Genomic DNA, 17,295 nt, shown 5'->3' with positions numbered 1-17,295 from the left:
GGCCAGGCCTGGCAACTCCTCGTGTGTCGAAATTGACCAATCAACAGAATATTTGATTCCCAGTGGCCTGTCCTGACCTAAAATTGGATAGTCTCCTTTAGCCAGACTCCACTACATATTTTTTTTTTCATTTACTGCACCTATATTGTTGTGTACTCTCATTCTTTTTGGTCATTCCCCTCTTCCACTAAAAGGAATGTTTGTTCTCACTAAATGGAATTGTTGTGATCATGGACATACTCATTCAGGATAATATGAATTCATGAAATAATGATAACAATAATTGTAAATCTATATTGCACAGTTTTAATGGGAATATACTTAACTGCACATGAATATATAATCAAAATAAAAGAGAGACAAACAGAATAATGAACAAGAGCATCAGTCATTTCATAACTGAGAAAACTTGTAATATAATAAGGATACAGAATTAAAAGGGACTGATTATGCATTTAGTATTAGTGTACTGCATACTGTCAATATATGCTCTTGTGCTTTTATAGTATCTAATCTGAAAGCATTATGCACAGAATCTAAACTTGTGCATGTAAAAATGTCCCAATCACAGATTTTTATACTGTATTATATTGCAAAAAACAAAGTTATTTTACAACCCACTACCAGCTACACGTGTAATGACATCAAAGTTGTACATTCCTGCAATTAGTTTTCCTGTCACAATTTCTTGTCCAGATATAGTCAGAAATGTTTATAGAGATATTGGAAAAAGATAGACTGTGGTGAATACTAGGTAGTATGTAGCTGTAAGTCAGTGGTACATGTGTGTCCAATAAATACTGATTGGCTACTGCACCAGAGAGAGAGGGAAGTACGAATGCTAGGCCGCTCTTTGTGGACATCGGTAATTTAGTTCTTTTTGTGATGCCGCATCCTCTTGGTGAGGGATTTGATGATGATGAAAGAGGGAGCCTGGGCCAGCTTTTTTGGATGGCAAATGAAATGAGATGATAATTAATTTGTTCCGTTATGTCCTGTCCACTAGCAGGTAGCTGAAATACATACAAATATCAAGATGAGAATGTACAATATATTCTACAGGGTGTGTAAGAAGTATGAACAAAACACTATTCTCTTTCAATCCCCCACTCTTTCCCTTATTTTTAAATGTATGGAGAATAAAACAACTTGCTCAGTTTAGTGGAAATGTCATACAGTACAAAGATTTTAATTACTTTTAAAGCAGTGATGAAATATTTCTGAGAGCTCATAGTTATATGTTTATTATAAATATCTTAATAGCAATCATTAGTTAGTTCTCATGCTTGTCTTTTGAAGCACTCGTACTTGCATTTGATTTGATGGATGAATTCATTCAGCGGCAGAATTTCACGTTCTTAATGAGGCGTATAAATCATGGTCACATTAATTGCATCAATGTGCCATGTTTATTGTATACCTTTGATTTATGATGATTGATATATGACAGATGCATGAACTAGAAAAGTTGAATAATTTATGCTTGTTGTATAATATCTCTGAAGCAAGCATGCAATTATACGTCCTGCAGAATACATTTAAAATTTATGCTGCAGTGCCTCTTGTCAGGTATATGGCACAGTAAGCCTCCAGTGTTATGATTAGCATCTTTATGACTTGCGCAGAGGGGTTGATACCAGCTTCACATCTGCAGGAGATAGCTCCTTATGACCTGAAGAGGGCAGCTTTCTTGTCTAATGCAGCAGCGTGTGATGTGGTGTGTACTTTCTGTTTCCACACTTTTAGCTGAAGAGAGCTCCATGCAAACTTTAAATATTGGTTCATCTGCTTTTAATGATTGCTGTCATGCCATCCCATAGAACTGTCACTCACTACCGTCACACATGGATGCACCTGTCTGAGTCTTCGCTGGCCTATGTAACCACCTGTTAATAAACGTACAGCTCTCTTACAGTAACTGCCAATCTATCTCAGTGTGATATAGATATACTAAGGGGGCACCACACTGCCATTATGTGCATACAGCATGAGATGAGGGGCAGACTCCAATGTTGAGATGTGAGAGATACAGCTCATTCTCCGAGTCCTCCTCTGCCACATCTGCAAACTGCATAATCTCCCAGAGTCATTGCCAATTTGCCGGTTTCCAGCTATACAGCAGGGATGCGCTGGAGGACATTTGGGGGAAGGCGCTCTGTGTTTGCTGGTATTGCTACGTCTTGCTTGACGCTGCGTTCCTAATCAATGGCTGCCTCCTGCTCCTTAGTGTAGATGCCTCGACACGTGTCCAAGCCTCACCATGCTCGCTAATTATGTTCTGCACAGTGAAGAAACTGTTAGGCTGCATCCTAGGGTGAGTGGCTATGGTATGTTATGTGTTCATCAGTCTGACCTGTGCAATGGTGGTATAATCCAAGAAGAATTTCATTACAGAAAGAGAAGGACAGAGAGAGAGAGATCTTTTGGGGCGTGAGGGGGAGAGAGAGAATGATAGGGAGAGCCTGTACATTCTTGCTGCAGTATAAGAAAAGGGGAATTAAAAAAGGTTCTCATACATGTCCACATTCCTAATGAGAATTAATTCAGTTCCACAAACGTTATTGGTGCTGCGTGTCAGTAATGACCCACATGGATAATCCTATTACAGGGCTGATTTTGTTTATCCTCTGTCATTCTTAATGGCATGCATAATGTGCACTCAAATGTTCCAAGTGGTATCTACGGTAGTGTTGTAGTAGCACGCATTTCATATAACTCTCCAAGCAAAGTATAGTTGTATAAGCTGGAGATGTATTCCGCATTAGGTATTATGAATGAAGTATGTGATAGATTTTAGCTAATCTTCCTGACAGTAACTTTAGGCTGTAAGTGATGGTGGAATAAATATTTGCACTCGTATGTCAACATTTCATTTGTCAAAGATGCTGTATTTTCAGGTTGAAAAAGGAAATAATGCTGTTAGTAATAATACTCATGAGTCTTCATACACTGTAAAAGTGGATGTTTTTGCGCGACTAATTTTTCGCGCTCGGCCAGGTAAGAAGAGTTTCATGTGTTTGTAATTCCGCGGAATCAAGACATCATTTACTGGAACATATGGCAAGCAAAAATATTCGCGTGCTTTTATTTTTCGCGCTAGTTTCTGGTTGCGCAAAATGCGCAAAAATTTCCACTTTTACAGTACCTCTCCCGGCAAAGTAAGGTAGCATAGATTTGAGATGTATTGTGCATAATATCATGAATGAAATATGTGATAGATTTTAGTTAATGCTTCTGACAGTAGTTTCAGACAGTAAGTGATGATGAGATAAATATCCTGCTCTTATATCTACAGTTAGTTTGTCATTTATGCTATTATTTAAGGTTGAAAAAGCAAGTAATGCTGTCATTAAGAGGTTGATTTTGATAAAGAGAATATGAAACTGGAAAAATGAAGAAAGATGACAAAAATGGAGAGTGGAATAATTAAAAATAGGTAATGTGGATGAAAAGAAAATGTCATTCACTCATGAGATATAAAAAATCTTTGTGGTGCTTATCTCCCAAGATAGGACATACAATATGTAATGAAGTTGAGAATATGAAAATTGTTCTGTGTAACAGACACAAGTTGAATTGATGTAGAACCTGAATAGAAATGCATCATGTTTGAGCTTGATTCTAAGGTGTGAAACAGATTGCGTTTGTGTAAAAAATCATAGTAAAGCTATTGCATTGTATATTTCATGTGTGTGTGGCACATCCACGAAACCTGATAAAATAAATGAAACTTAGTTACAGGCTGTAAGTTTTCCAGTGGACTGTAATTTGTTTCACCCCATTTCCAGAAAACTTACCACAGAAATGGTGAAAGAGCCGGCCAATAGAAAGATTAGTATTAAAAAAAAGAAACTGCGCACAGTCATTTACCTTCTCAAGCTAAATGTAATATGATGGAGATGAGGTGTTACAAAGAAAAGGTCAACTTAAAACACCTGAGTAACAAGCATCAGGAAAAATGAGAATGTCACATTTCAAAACATTCACAGACACCGCATTTTGGAAGGGAGGTGATAAGTTGCCAAGCTTTATATTTTTGAACAAATATCACAATCATTATCTTCAGCTAAATGACCTTATTTTGCAGTGTAGGCAAATTCTGTATGCATATTATCAGCTTTGTTAACACCTGTGATCAGTTACCATACTACCTTGATAATTGTCTAGAGTGATAAGAGCCCCACAGTATGCATTAATGGTAGATTTTTTGTGTGAATCCCAATTGTTTTATTTTGAATGAAAAATGAAAACCCATGCATCAGTGGCATCATGTTCAGAATGTGAGGACTTGATATAATATTGCTCATCATTCCAGCTTAAACAATTGACCTTTACAATTTTGATTATGATGTCGGCATTTCAACAGCAAAAGAGTACTTTTCGGGGATGTCACGTTATATTATGTTTCCATTGTGAATTACTTCCCAATGCAGTATGATCTTTTAGAACACTTCAATGAAAGATAACTTTGCTGCCAAATTGCTTTAAACAAGCAATCTATTAGAATTTTTGCCAAAATGAAAATCTTGAGGGTAATGCATGTAATGCTGGACAGGAATGTATGTACTAAAATATGAAGGTCAAGTTATGCATTTAAGCAGGGGCAGATCCAGGAATTTCGTAAAGAGGGGGCGCATTTACAAAATTAAAGGGGGGGTGCACGCACCCCTCCCCCCATTTTTTTCTTTTTATTTCTTTTGTTTCAACAAAAAATAAAGGGGGGGGGGCGTGCACCGGTTGCAGTCCTCCCTGGATCCACCACTGTAAAGATTACTGTTTTTCAACTAAGAATGGCCTAATATTGATTAGAAAAGATAAAAACAGCCCTAAACTTCCATTGAGCAGTGTGTTTTTTTGCCATTTCTAGACTTAGTAGGGAACATATGTTACATGGACAGACCAAAATGTGACAGTCTGGATTTGTGACAAGTTTGAGTTACTCTCCTAAATACCATGTTAGTGTGCAATATATTTTGTGATGTATTTGCAATCATATTGTGAATTACTGCATGAAATACAGTGGTAGTTAATGATAAATATGAATCCACCTTACAATGGAATACCATGGTATTTCATGGTAAACATGAATGCACCTTACAGTGGAATACCATGGTATTTCATGGTAAATGTGAATGCACCTTAGAGTGGAATACCATGGTATTTCACAGTAATGGTGAATGCACCTTACAATGGAATACCATGGTATTCATGGTGAATGTAAATGCACCTTACTGTGGAATACCATGGTATTTTATGGTGAATGTGAATGCACTTTACCATCTGTCGATCTGCAGTCATCAAGGAGATGAATCCATATGAATCTTGCATAGGATGGATGTATATATTATGTACCCAGCTATCCAGAATTGTTTTCACAATGTCTGGCCCCACCTTTTCTCTCTGGTTCCAACTGAAACATCTAACATTGTATGCAGCATATAAAGTAAAGGGTAAATAGTAACACCTTATACAGAAAAAAAAACATAGTTTAATGTTTTCTGCAATGATATGCAATGGAAATACTTCTTCTTGTCTAGGAATAAAACATAATATGACTGCTGTACATTGCCCCCCCCCCCAAAAAAAAAAAAACAAAAAAAAAACAAACAAACAAACAAACAAACAAACAAAACCAAACAAACAAAGAAACAACAACAAACAACAACAAACAAACAAACACACACACACACAGAAAAGAATGATTTCCATGGTCTTGTAAATGTACACTGAAAGCACTGATAAATTACAAGTCATGATATTTTGCCTGTCACAAGCTAGCCTCTTCATGGCATAGACTTGTAACCCATATCACCTTCAAAAAGATTATGTATTTTTTTCCACAATGTGCTAACTGGCAAGTGGAAAAAGCTGGATTTGAGCTGAAGATGTCAGCAGAGAAATACACCATCCTCATTTTCTGACAAACTAGAATGTGACAGAATTTAATTAATTCCTCACCATCCTTGCTTGTGAGATGTCTTAAAACCTATCACTGGTCATGTGATAGAGGGTATGTTAAGGTAGCAGTGAAGATTCTGACTTTCATATTTATCATCAACACCAAGATCTATGATTACAGAATAATAAAAGTCAAAGTCATCAGCACGCAGCAACAACTTGAAAGTAGCTTTCAGCAAAAAAGAACAAACAAACAAACATACAAGCAAACAAACCCCACACAATCCAAAAATACATAGCATGTGTGTTTGTTTGTGAGTATAGTATGTGTGTGTGAGTGTGTCTGTGTGCTTGTGTGTACTTTTTGTTAAAATACTGCCCTCACTTGTCAAGCTCACAACAGACCGTCTTTCTTGCCTCTTCGCTTGTCATTTTCACATCCCTCAAACTCAGCTTGTTTTAGAGGCTAAGTCAGCTGGACAAATAGCTGTGATATAGTTCTATGAGTAGGCAAAACACAGGGCTGGCTTTAAGGAGACACCCAAGTGTAAAGAAATGTCAAGTTTGCACTGAAGAGCGTGCACTTCGTATGTCATCAGCAGCAGTAGGGCGCAATTACGGCTTTATTGTATTAGTATGCGGGCAAGATCAGTTAACCGTGCTGCTAATATGCAATTCCTGGGTATTTTCAAAGTGAGTGTACCTCCATAAAAGCTATCCTGTGGTTAATAGCTTCATTGCAGTCTACCAGTGTGAATCTCAGACAAGTTAATGAACCAGGGGAGCATCTTTCCTAGGGTCACAATCGCTGCAGTGAATGTGCAATCATTTCATGGTATCATAGTAAATGAGGAGTAAAGAGGACAGTTAAGTACTCATTGCTGTCAAGTTGAATTTTCATTCATCAGATCGAATTCATCCAGTGGTTTCGAGTGTTCATGATTTCTAGCTACATGCATAATTTTTATGAAATATCTCCTGTGTTTTAGTAATTATATATCCTTTGAGAGATAAAGGAGCTGTTTGTTGGGAAATGCAGACATCAGATAATAACAAAGAAGAGATATCATTGCTTCATTCTAGGCTTTTTTCCCCCTCTCTCTCTCTGGTAGGCATTAATGATGGTTTCAATTTTCATTCTTTGGAGATGATGCAAACACCCATATCTTCATATCTACTCCAGAAGTGTATTATTTGAATTCTAGTCAGTGCTCTCATAGGATGAGATAAAGTAATTGATTACATAGGGCTCTATATTTGAATGAGACTGATGTGTAGTGCAATGTGTCTGGCCCTCATTACCTCCACCAAGGGGGGAGGTTATGTTTTCGTTACCATTGGTTTGTTTGTTAGTTAGTTAGTTAGTTCGTTCGTTCGTTCGTTTGTCCGTGTGCAAAATAACTCAAAAAGTGGTTAATGGATTGGGATGAAACTTGTAGGAAAGGTTGAAAATGACACAAGTAAGAAACGATTAACTGTTGGTAGTGATTCGATAATTTTGGGGGAATTTATGAAGGATTTTTTATATTTTGGCAGGTAGGGTCAATGAACTTTGGAGTTCAGGCTGCGCGTATTTGAGGTTTGCAAGTGCGCACGAAGGTGCGTGCTCTAGTTTCTGCTAGGGTGAGGCGTGCCATGCAGCTGAGGGTTTATGGCGTAACAAAGGCTTCTATAATTATTGGGAAATCGGGCGGCTCTCAGCACACAATGCTATAAGTACATATGGGTGGAAATCACTGATATCTCTATGGAAGAACAAGATCAGCGGTGGAAATGAGCTGCATGCTTGGCGGAGATCTGCGCTCTCAGAGTGCTTCTCTAGTTTCATCTGATTTCTTTGGCAATGGTTTATGTCTCTGATCTTTGAGTAAATTATGTCATTTTAAGGTCTGCATGCAGCCACTAGTGGATAACTGTGTTTTGCATGAAACTTCCTATATGTTTGTTTCTTCTCTCTGAGACTCCTACTGTACTTTATTACTGGATTTGTGACCGCCCGGTTCAAAACCACAAAAAGTTGCAGATTGGGATTCTCTGTAATGGACTGAAATATGTCATTAATATTGACCAAATCAATTCTTTAAAGTTTGTCTTACTTGGGAGAGTAATCTTTTTTCCAACTGCCATCAAACTTTGGCAGCTTAAAACAAAAGCCAAAATTGAGTTCCTAGCTTTTTTTCTTGACCATATTTTTTTTTTACATTGATACTTCTGCACAGCATGCCTGAATGACCCTAATCTTTAACTTGATGACGAGTTGATTTTGCTATAACACACATTTTCGGTAGACACCTGCCTGAGTATACTTGGGACTAGTCTACAATGGGTTAAATTTATCCTATTTTCTCCCTTTTCTATAAAATGCACCTCCTAACTCTTTCTTATTTTAAACACTTTTTAAATGGATTAGGGTGGACCAACTTTAACAAATTATACATCATTTTAAAGCTTAAACCTTACTCTTTTACACTGTGTAGACAAAATTCATTTTGATATACTTTTTGTGGGTTTTGAGTTGGATGGCCACATTTCTTTAACCTTGCATTCTAGGACATAGCCTGCTTTTTATTTTCCTTTCCAGTGACCTGTATTGATAAATGAGGTCATTGCTGGATTAGCAATGGATTCAAAGCATTCATTAATAAACATAATTTTATACAGCATCAGCGGAAAAGATTATTACACAGTGTGGCACCAATGCTTTGTTTTGTATGCTTTATCGCAGTGTTATGTTTTATTTGATATCTTATGAATTTAACTTCGCTACCTGTCAAACCATTGTATAGGTTGATAATTCTGCATATAATCACAGCATTGTAAGATGGAACAGGAACCCAAATCAATAAAGTGATCCAGCATTTCAAGAAATGAACATTTCAAAGAATTACTTAAATATTCAGAATGTGGTGTCCATGACAAGGCAGGCAGTTTGCCAGACAGCTAGCGCTTTTTCTTTTCTTTTCTTTTTGCCCTGATCTATCTTTCAGGGACCAAAAGTCGCGACAAGCAGGAGGGCATGCAAAATTCAAAATGCCATTTTTTTTTTCTTCTACTAATCTAGGGTTAGAGGAGGGGAGCAGATGTCTGCCACTTTTGGCAGAAAGCTTGATACCCTGCCATTTGCAATTTGTGCCAGTTCCGCATCAAGTGCTGCCACGGAGATGGGATGTTCTCAGTATTCATGAATTCATCATCTCGCCTGTCTGGAGGAACGACTCCTCCAGGCAATGTTAGGGGTGGATTGCACGCCCTGTGCACCGAGGAGACCCAAACTGCCTTGTTTCCTCTCACTTTCCTCTGCACCCATTTCAACTGTTAAATATCATATTCCACTTTACACATTAGCCCATTGATCTCTCACACAAAATTCATTAAGAGATATTTTTCCCCTTTTGAAAGTCTAATGTTGGTCATGCCTACTAGCTTTTATTTCTCTCTTTTTTTATTTTGTCATCGCAGGTACTTTTTGAGACATTAACTGGTTTGTAGGAAATAGATTTTGTATGACTTTGCGTCATAATCACCCTATATAATATTGGATATTGCTGCCCCACACACCTCTATTGAAATAATCAAATGATACATGTCTAAATGCCTCCTGATACTGTAAAGCAAGAAATATTCGCAGCATGAAATTTTCGCAAATTGGGGCTGACGACCTTTTTCGTGTCATGAAATTTTTTATGAATTGCCACTTGTCTTTCAAGGCATATGGTGGAAACAAGAACTTTTGTGTATATTGTAATTTTGCGAATCTTGGCTGTAGCGAAATTCATGAAATTAAAATGCTCACAAAAATTTTGGGTTTTACAGTATTTTGGTAAGCTCCATCATTTGTACGATTTCATAGTATCTGCATCCTTGGGCCATTTGTAATTTTACACCTGCTGCAGGTAATATGCATCTGGTTACCTCCACAGCTTATAAGTTGCTTAGTAATTGAGGCATAAAATAGGCATTTTATGCATCTCATTCTGTCTTTCAGTGTACTCAGGCTCATTGCCAGGCTTGGTTCATTAAGCCTTGCCTCTGTCTATGTCCCCTTCCATTGCCTCCTTTTTTCCTCCCAGTCTTTTTTTTCTTGTCTTTTTTTTTTTCTCTCCTCATCCTCCTCCTCCTTCTATCCAGTAAGCCCACGCCTGGAGCGATGCATAAAATGGTCTGAAAACCTCCAGCCGTTCCTCAGTACTCCCTCTCCCCTCGCTTACCTGCACCTTTCCAGGCCCATTTTGTCCATCAGTCAATGCAGCAGCAGCTAACCCCTGGCAGCTAGTGCAGCCGTGTGCGTGCATACCCATGCTTGAAGAGTGGCTGGGCGTACTCTCGCACACACACGCATACACACATCGTACCCCTTCGTGTCGATGTATTGTGGCATACACGCAGTGAACACACACACAGAGAATGGAGTGAATCCTTTCATTCATTCACCCCTTCCACAAGGCTGTCGTCTGCAACGTTCACTGTGCTCGTCAAGCCGAGTCTCACACACGCTGCATCGTTGCTGGCAGTGCACATTTTTGGCATTTCTCCTCATTCCATGGATTTTCTGCCAGCATAATTGGACTATGTGTGTTTTTTCAGTGGTTTGGACAAGGACAGGAAAGCCTTATAGTACACTGTTATCCTTTCTTGCTTGCCTGGAGGGGGAGAGCTGCAGTCTAGAATGTTATGAAGCTGTTTGTAGTGGATGTGTAAAGTACCCACAGCAGTTAGAGAGCTAATAGCTGGCCTTGGTGTGCATGGAAATGATGGATTTCTCACCTGATGGGCAGTAGGCAACATTGATGTGACCATTTTGCTGGAGATAATCAATCAGATATTGTACTCCTTTGTGCAAGTCAGCACATAGACAAGGCAGAGTTATTCATTCACTGCGTGATATAGTTCAAATATTTTTTGGTTGGTAGTCACCATGGAGACGGATGGCTAACCCAGCAGCGTTTCGTCCCCGAAGTCGCAGCCCGTCGCCGGTGGTCGTGAAGCGACACACGTACACCACCATGCGGCTGGGTTCGCTGTGTTGTGGTGGACGTCCACCTCGCCGCTATCCACCGTTTGAAACGAGGCCAACAGCCAGCATGGAGGAGCTTGAGATGCAGCTTGCCATGGAGGTATTAACCCAGTTACTACCACTTACAACTATTCTACACAAGATGTCAATGGCATTTCAAATCAGTGTTGTTGAGAGTCTTAATCTAGCTACTCCAGCATTCATCACTACATTTTACTTTCCTAGCTCACCCCCAGGCACTGCACTCACTGGCCTATCCTGAGGGATATTTTGTCTGTTACTGAAAGAACAAGTGATCTGTGATGTTCAAATATAACGAAGCCAGTTTCAAGAGGAAAATCAGATGGTTCTCTTTTGTTGTTCAATCTTGTTACCAAGGCAATTTCATGATTTTTTTTTTGTCCTAATACAGGGCTCGACACTAACGGTGGCCCGGTGGCCCGGGGCCACCGAAAACGCAAGTCGGGCCACCAAAATTTCAGAAATGAACAATTTGGTGGCCTAATCGGGCCACCAAAAAAGGTTGGCTGTTTGCCTTTGGGCCACCAAAAATAAAAGTTAGTGTGGAGCCCTGCCTAATATATTGTTTGCAATAGATTATCACTATCATACTCTAAAACCAGAAATTTTTGCTTGCATGAAACTTTGGCCATGATATGAGACAGTAAAATATAAAGAAAGATTCTGTCTGTAAACTATGCATTGAACACCAGTTGCGATTTGCGAAAGTTTCAAACCACGAAAATGGCTTAAATACAGTAGTTACACTACTTAGGAGTAGGTCCTACATAGTTAATACTTCATGTAAAGGCAAGGCATGGTAACATACCATGAACTCTGAAACTGATGCCTAGCTGTGTTATACTGCTACATTATTTATAAAGCATTTGTTATACCATCACTTTGTGGGCTTAGGTCAAATGTCTATGCCCCATGAGAATCTGACCATTCAGTGTGTGTGTGAAGTCAGATCCCAATGTGTGTGATCCACCATATGGCAGACATGAACTCTGTGTCAATACCTATCAAGTAGCCTGGATTCTTGTGTTTATCAAAAGTCTTCTTTGTCTAAATTTGTTCAACATGGCACTGGATGGTATTCACAAAAAGGGGGGGGGGGGGCGCTCTGTGCTGATGGCACAGATTTTATAGTTATATTTGATCTCTGAGCATTCAACCTTTCAAAAAAACTTATTGTATTAAAGTTGATGATGAACTTTGAATCATTAGTGCAATAAGTGTCTGAACCTCTATTTTGGAATTTTATTCGTTAGCACTCTGAACTATCTCGGATAAAAACTTTCAGTTAAAGGCAGTTTGAGATGCATAGGCTGTTCATAATGTTCCATTCATTATGATTAGCCTGGATTTATCAATTTTGTTTCCCCCGTTTTATTCTGATGCATCTGCCTTTGAAGGATACATTATGCATTTTAGTTCAGTTTTCTGTCCAACCTTCCTGAGATGAAGTGATGCCTTATATGAACATGTCCTTTGGAGGTCAAAAGTCAATGAACTTTTGAACTCTTCCTTTATGTTAATACTTTTTTTTTTGGGGGGGGGGGGGGGAGAAGGGGATAATTTTGATAATGGTTATCACTCATGTTGATGCATAGATATATGTATACACTATGGTATTAATGAAGTAAAATGTGTTGCTATTAAGAGGTTATGCAAATTAAGGATGGTTGCTTTCTTCTATTTACTTTATAATAGTCATTGTTATCATATATCAGATGTGGTAGAGACTCTTAGATTGCCATATAATGAAGATCAGTTGATTTAAACATTGAATCATTAAGACTGTCAAAGTATTTACGGGGTAATTTGATAAAAAAACACCATTTCCAATGTCAATAATTAATGTTCTGCCATCAGAGGAGGTGTCAGAACTCTTGGTTGGATAAAGTGCCAGGGATTGGTTGCTATGCATAGGTAATGATGCATTGTGATGTCATCACTGTCATCACAAGTGTGATAGAGAATGTATCATGTGCAATGTAATCCAGAGCCCACCGGAGGGAAGAGAGGAGTAGATATCACTTTACCCCACACCATGTCACATTTCTAGCCTAGGGATTTCATCTCATCTCTCCATCTTCAATGATTCCATCCTAATTCACAAGCTCCATTGACCTCTATCCCTGAGATATTTTCATGGCCCACAGTGCAGAAAATATTCAGTGAAAGCCATGCCTTCCTCAGCTTGTCCTCTTCACCTTATAATTGTACTCTGAAAAAGAGCTTTATGGTTGTTCCAACATCTCTTGGAAAAGGAATTTTATGAACATGATTGATACTTCTTGGTAATTTGTTTCTGACAGTAAGTAGATATTATATAATTCACCAACTGAATTCTATTGGGTGCACAGTTGGCATTATTCATCTCGTCCTATTTGAGTGTGTTTTTTCCCCCTCAATTTCCCTTGTAATATAAAAAGTGTTCATCTGCATGCACACTGATGAAGCTGGATCTTGCAGTCAAACTGATTTCGAGCAAAGTCTAGTGAAAAATCAGCAGCCAAGTGACATATATAACACCACTAAAATAAAAAAAAACTAAAAGGACACTAGAATATAATTCATCAGATTTTCTCTAATAAATTAAATTTAAAGGACAATTGACTGATTTAATCATCTAACATACAAAGCATGTTTACAGTTCAGATTGCTACATATAAGCCAACCGATGAGTTTGCTACAGTTTACTGAAGTAAGTTTTCCTGGTTTTCTTGTTTCTGATTATCTAAGAGTAGTTGGTGCTGGTGCAGTGTGAAATTGTGCCACTAAGACAGTGAAAACCCATTGGTATAATGTCTCATCTATTCATTTACCTATGAAGGCAATGTTACAGAATATAAGGAAATTAGATGCAGCTCTTGAAAACTCTCTATGGAGGTATTCGTTTAAAAAAAGCCCCTCAATGTCAAGCTGACTATTCAATATGTATCATGGTCAGAAAATCTCAAGATGACATCGTCATGGGGTCTTTGAGAGCAGGGTTGAAATATTTTATACAACAGCTGCACTCTTGAATTCAAGAGGTGTCTAATTCATCCCGTTAAGGTGTGCAGGTAGGGAGTTCACCTGTCTTCATGCATGAACATGAGTGATTTGGGGACGCTGTCCTCCTCTGATGAAATGAGGAGGACTGAATGGATGGAGAACCCCCGAGAAACAGCGGAGCAGGGATGACAAACAAGAAATTTGCACTCTATTGACCGACTTCTGAGATGGTATTTGCTTCCCGAGGTCTTAGGCTTTGGCAGTAACCGGAGAGCCTTGCAGATATTCACAGGTGTCAGGGGAGGCAGTTTCCCCCCCTCATGGATCCTCACCAATATTGTGTGGTCTCTGTGATGAGATTCTCGTGCAGAATTAGACATAGCGGTGATCAAATTTAGGGATTTATGTACGGCAGAAGCTTCCCAAATATCTGTCCGCTGTTTCCGTGGCAGTTAAGCTGTGTGTGTTGATATACCCTGATGATGTCTTGTGTGACTAAATTTTTGCATATTTCTCATATTTGCCTAATTTGACATGTAATAAATTAATCTAATATTGTCATTTTAGTAATGTCATTAACTTCTCTGGCATTTTGTCTCTAATCAAATTCCCCCCGCACTGCAGGGATCATTCAGACTCAATGCAATGCAGTTGCCATAGTAACACAATCATACGTAACTGTTTGAGAAAACGTTAACTGTGCAATGTGCCTGGAAATTACTGTATTCTCAATTGTCATTAGAAAATATGTCGCTACTGATATTTTTTTACAGCTATTTTCCCAGCTGATATATTGATGCTGAGATGACAGCAATCTATGTTAGCTTGAAAAAGGGAAAAGCTAAATTGTTTAGACTGAGTAGAGATAAATCATTCAAACTATGGTGAAGAAATATTTAGAATCAGTGTATCTGGACTTTAGGAAGTTGGGATACTGTGTTAGCCCTTGTGTGACAAACCTGCATGAAAAAAATAGAACCTCCATTCTTACCCATCCTATCTGTGTAGAGTGAGAGGCATTTCAACTTGTGTCACAATGTGTAACTGGTCTAAGTGTAGCATTTTTATGATCAACGTGGCTTTACTACCATATTGTTGATGCATAAATTTTCATTCTTCATTCTTCTGTTTAGTTTTTTGTTACAATCCATTGACTACTAGGCTAGGGTTAACTTCTAATCTGTTTGTATGTGAGTATGGATCATTCATTAGTTGGTTTTTGAATAGGAATCAGAAGGACATACTATTTTCAGTGGGTGTATGCATTTTATGTCGCAATCTTTCCAGAGTGGAATTTTCTCGAATGTATCACAAACTTGACAATTCAAGCCATTTGGTATAAGGTTCAAACCTATTCCTGTCATCTGTAAGCAGTCTTGTGAAGGAGACGTGTGAAAAGGATTTGGATGTAGGGATGTAAATCACGTTTGGGATGCCAAGAATCCCAAACCTCCTCCGGTGGAAGATTAAGGAGACAGCAGAGTAGCTGTTTGGATGCAAATTTGTAGACAAGTTGATATATGAATGGACTAAGGGTAATCAGAAGCCATTTCACTGTGAGATATAGATAAACATTTCACTGCTTTGTATACAATCGCATATATAATACACTGTTAGAATTTCTTCTCAGATGTTAACTCCATCTATCCATCTGTCTGTCAATTTTAATTGTGACTGGTCTCTTGAACCTTGTTCACTTATTCACACTGATTTGTGATTTGTTTTTATTTGTTTTCAATTCCTCCAGAATCCCACACCTCCTCCAATAGATTTCAACCTTTACGCCACCAAGAAGTCAGTAGCAGAAGGCCTACTTGTGGTGGCGCTGTTGACGGCTAATGCAGCGCAGCTCAAGACCATTGTCACAGCAGGGCATCAGAACCGTTTCCATGGTTTCGTCACAGCCCTCGTCATCCTCTCCATCCTCCTCCTGGTCACTGTCATCGTCTTCCTGCTCCTGCTTGGCCGCGACAACCTCAACGACGTCTACAAGCAACGGCGGCTGGACTGGCTTAACAACATCGCCACTGCTCTCATCGTTTGCATTGTCTTTATCAATGTGTTCGTATCAGCATTCGGGATTGAGTACGCCCCGTTATAGCAGGGGAGGCCAAGTTATCTCATATTAAAGGAAACTGTTGAAGTAGGATGACAGTATTAGCAGTCTTTGGGAACAACTGGAAGGATGAATGGCATGGATGTAGCAAGGAGAAGAAACCGTGTAAAGATGCCTCAATCATGCACGTCTTCAGATGTACTACAAGGGAAAGATATCAGCAGGGTAAAACAACAACGACAACAGCTTAGCTAAGGTTCATGATGTGCTGATTCAAAGAATCACATTTGATTGGCTGCTGCAGACCACAGTGTGTTCTGCTACATTACTCATGCTGCAATGCCTTTGATAAATCTCGTCTACCCACTGTCACAGGATCAGTAGATGTAATGAATGGCTGCATTGTGATGTCTGCAGACTTACATATTGTATGTACCAACACATTTGTGGGTTCCAACAATGTTCGATCTCTTTGTTACAAACCAATGTGCCATTTGCCATCTCTCACAAGCCTCAGCGTTGTTTCTATTTGCATACATTCTGCATACCTGAATTCCTGATTCTGTTTTCTTTCAGTGGCACTAAATTGTATGACAAAAAAAGTTCTCAGCAAAGTATCAAGTTTGTGTCAATCAAATGTCCAAAAACATAGCAGAATAAGAGATGTGTTAATTAAGCTAAAATATTCTTGCCATGCATCTGTGTGTATGTCTGTTAGGATTCAGTTTGCATGATACACATTGATTTACACAGTGAGTATCATTGTGAGCCCAGTAAATGCAATAATTTCAAACTGCATTGAAAAATCAATATCTGAAAGAGTGTTTCATTAATACAAATTAACTGAATGTAAATTGCCATTTTCTGTTATCAATATTCAACCTTGTGCATACACTCCCTTTGATTACCTACATTCAGAAACAAGGACAGAGTCCATATACTTTGTCCCATGTGTCGATACATAAACCTATCCACCAAGTTTTGTGTACTGTGTTCATTGTATTCATGGTATAAATCATGTTCTTTTGCTTCAATATAGACTACAATATGAATGGAACGGATAATATTTTGAAACGCATCCTTTGTATGTTAAGCTACTGTGTGTTGTATTGTCTCACAGAGACGAGCTAGTGTATGCAGGTAATTGTGATATATCACCTTGCATCTTTCCAGATGTGCATTATCCTGTCTTTGTGATTCACAATTTAGCAAGCTTCTGATACTTTGGTAATACAAAATCCAGATCTCCTGCATGAAATGGCCATGTCCAGACGAGTGAAGTAAAACCAAAAAATCAACAACAACCAACAACAATATTCAA

The 17,295-nt window shown here is 38.6% G+C and overlaps 1 protein-coding gene across 1 annotated transcript in view; it reads left to right on the top strand.

Annotated features, from left to right (window-relative positions):
• LOC139717133 (uncharacterized) overlaps positions 1 to 17,028 on the top strand; it is a 43,538-nt gene extending 26,510 nt beyond the window's left edge. Inside the window, exon 4 of the mRNA XM_071628633.1 lies at positions 15,666 to 17,028. Coding sequence (XP_071484734.1) covers positions 15,666 to 16,019 — 354 coding nt within the window. The 3' untranslated portion in view covers positions 16,020 to 17,028. The remainder of the gene's footprint in view (positions 1 to 15,665) is intronic.
• The last annotated feature ends 267 nt before the right edge of the window (positions 17,029 to 17,295 follow it).

The sequence above is a fragment of the Diadema antillarum genome, unplaced genomic scaffold (genome assembly GCF_040938485.1).
Source record: "Diadema antillarum isolate AM-2024a unplaced genomic scaffold, OU_Dant_1.0 scf00000072, whole genome shotgun sequence".
Classification (NCBI taxonomy): Eukaryota; Metazoa; Echinodermata; class Echinoidea; order Diadematoida; family Diadematidae; genus Diadema; species Diadema antillarum.
Note: the sequence above shows the minus strand (reverse complement) of the source record. Positions and strands in the feature narration are given on the sequence as shown.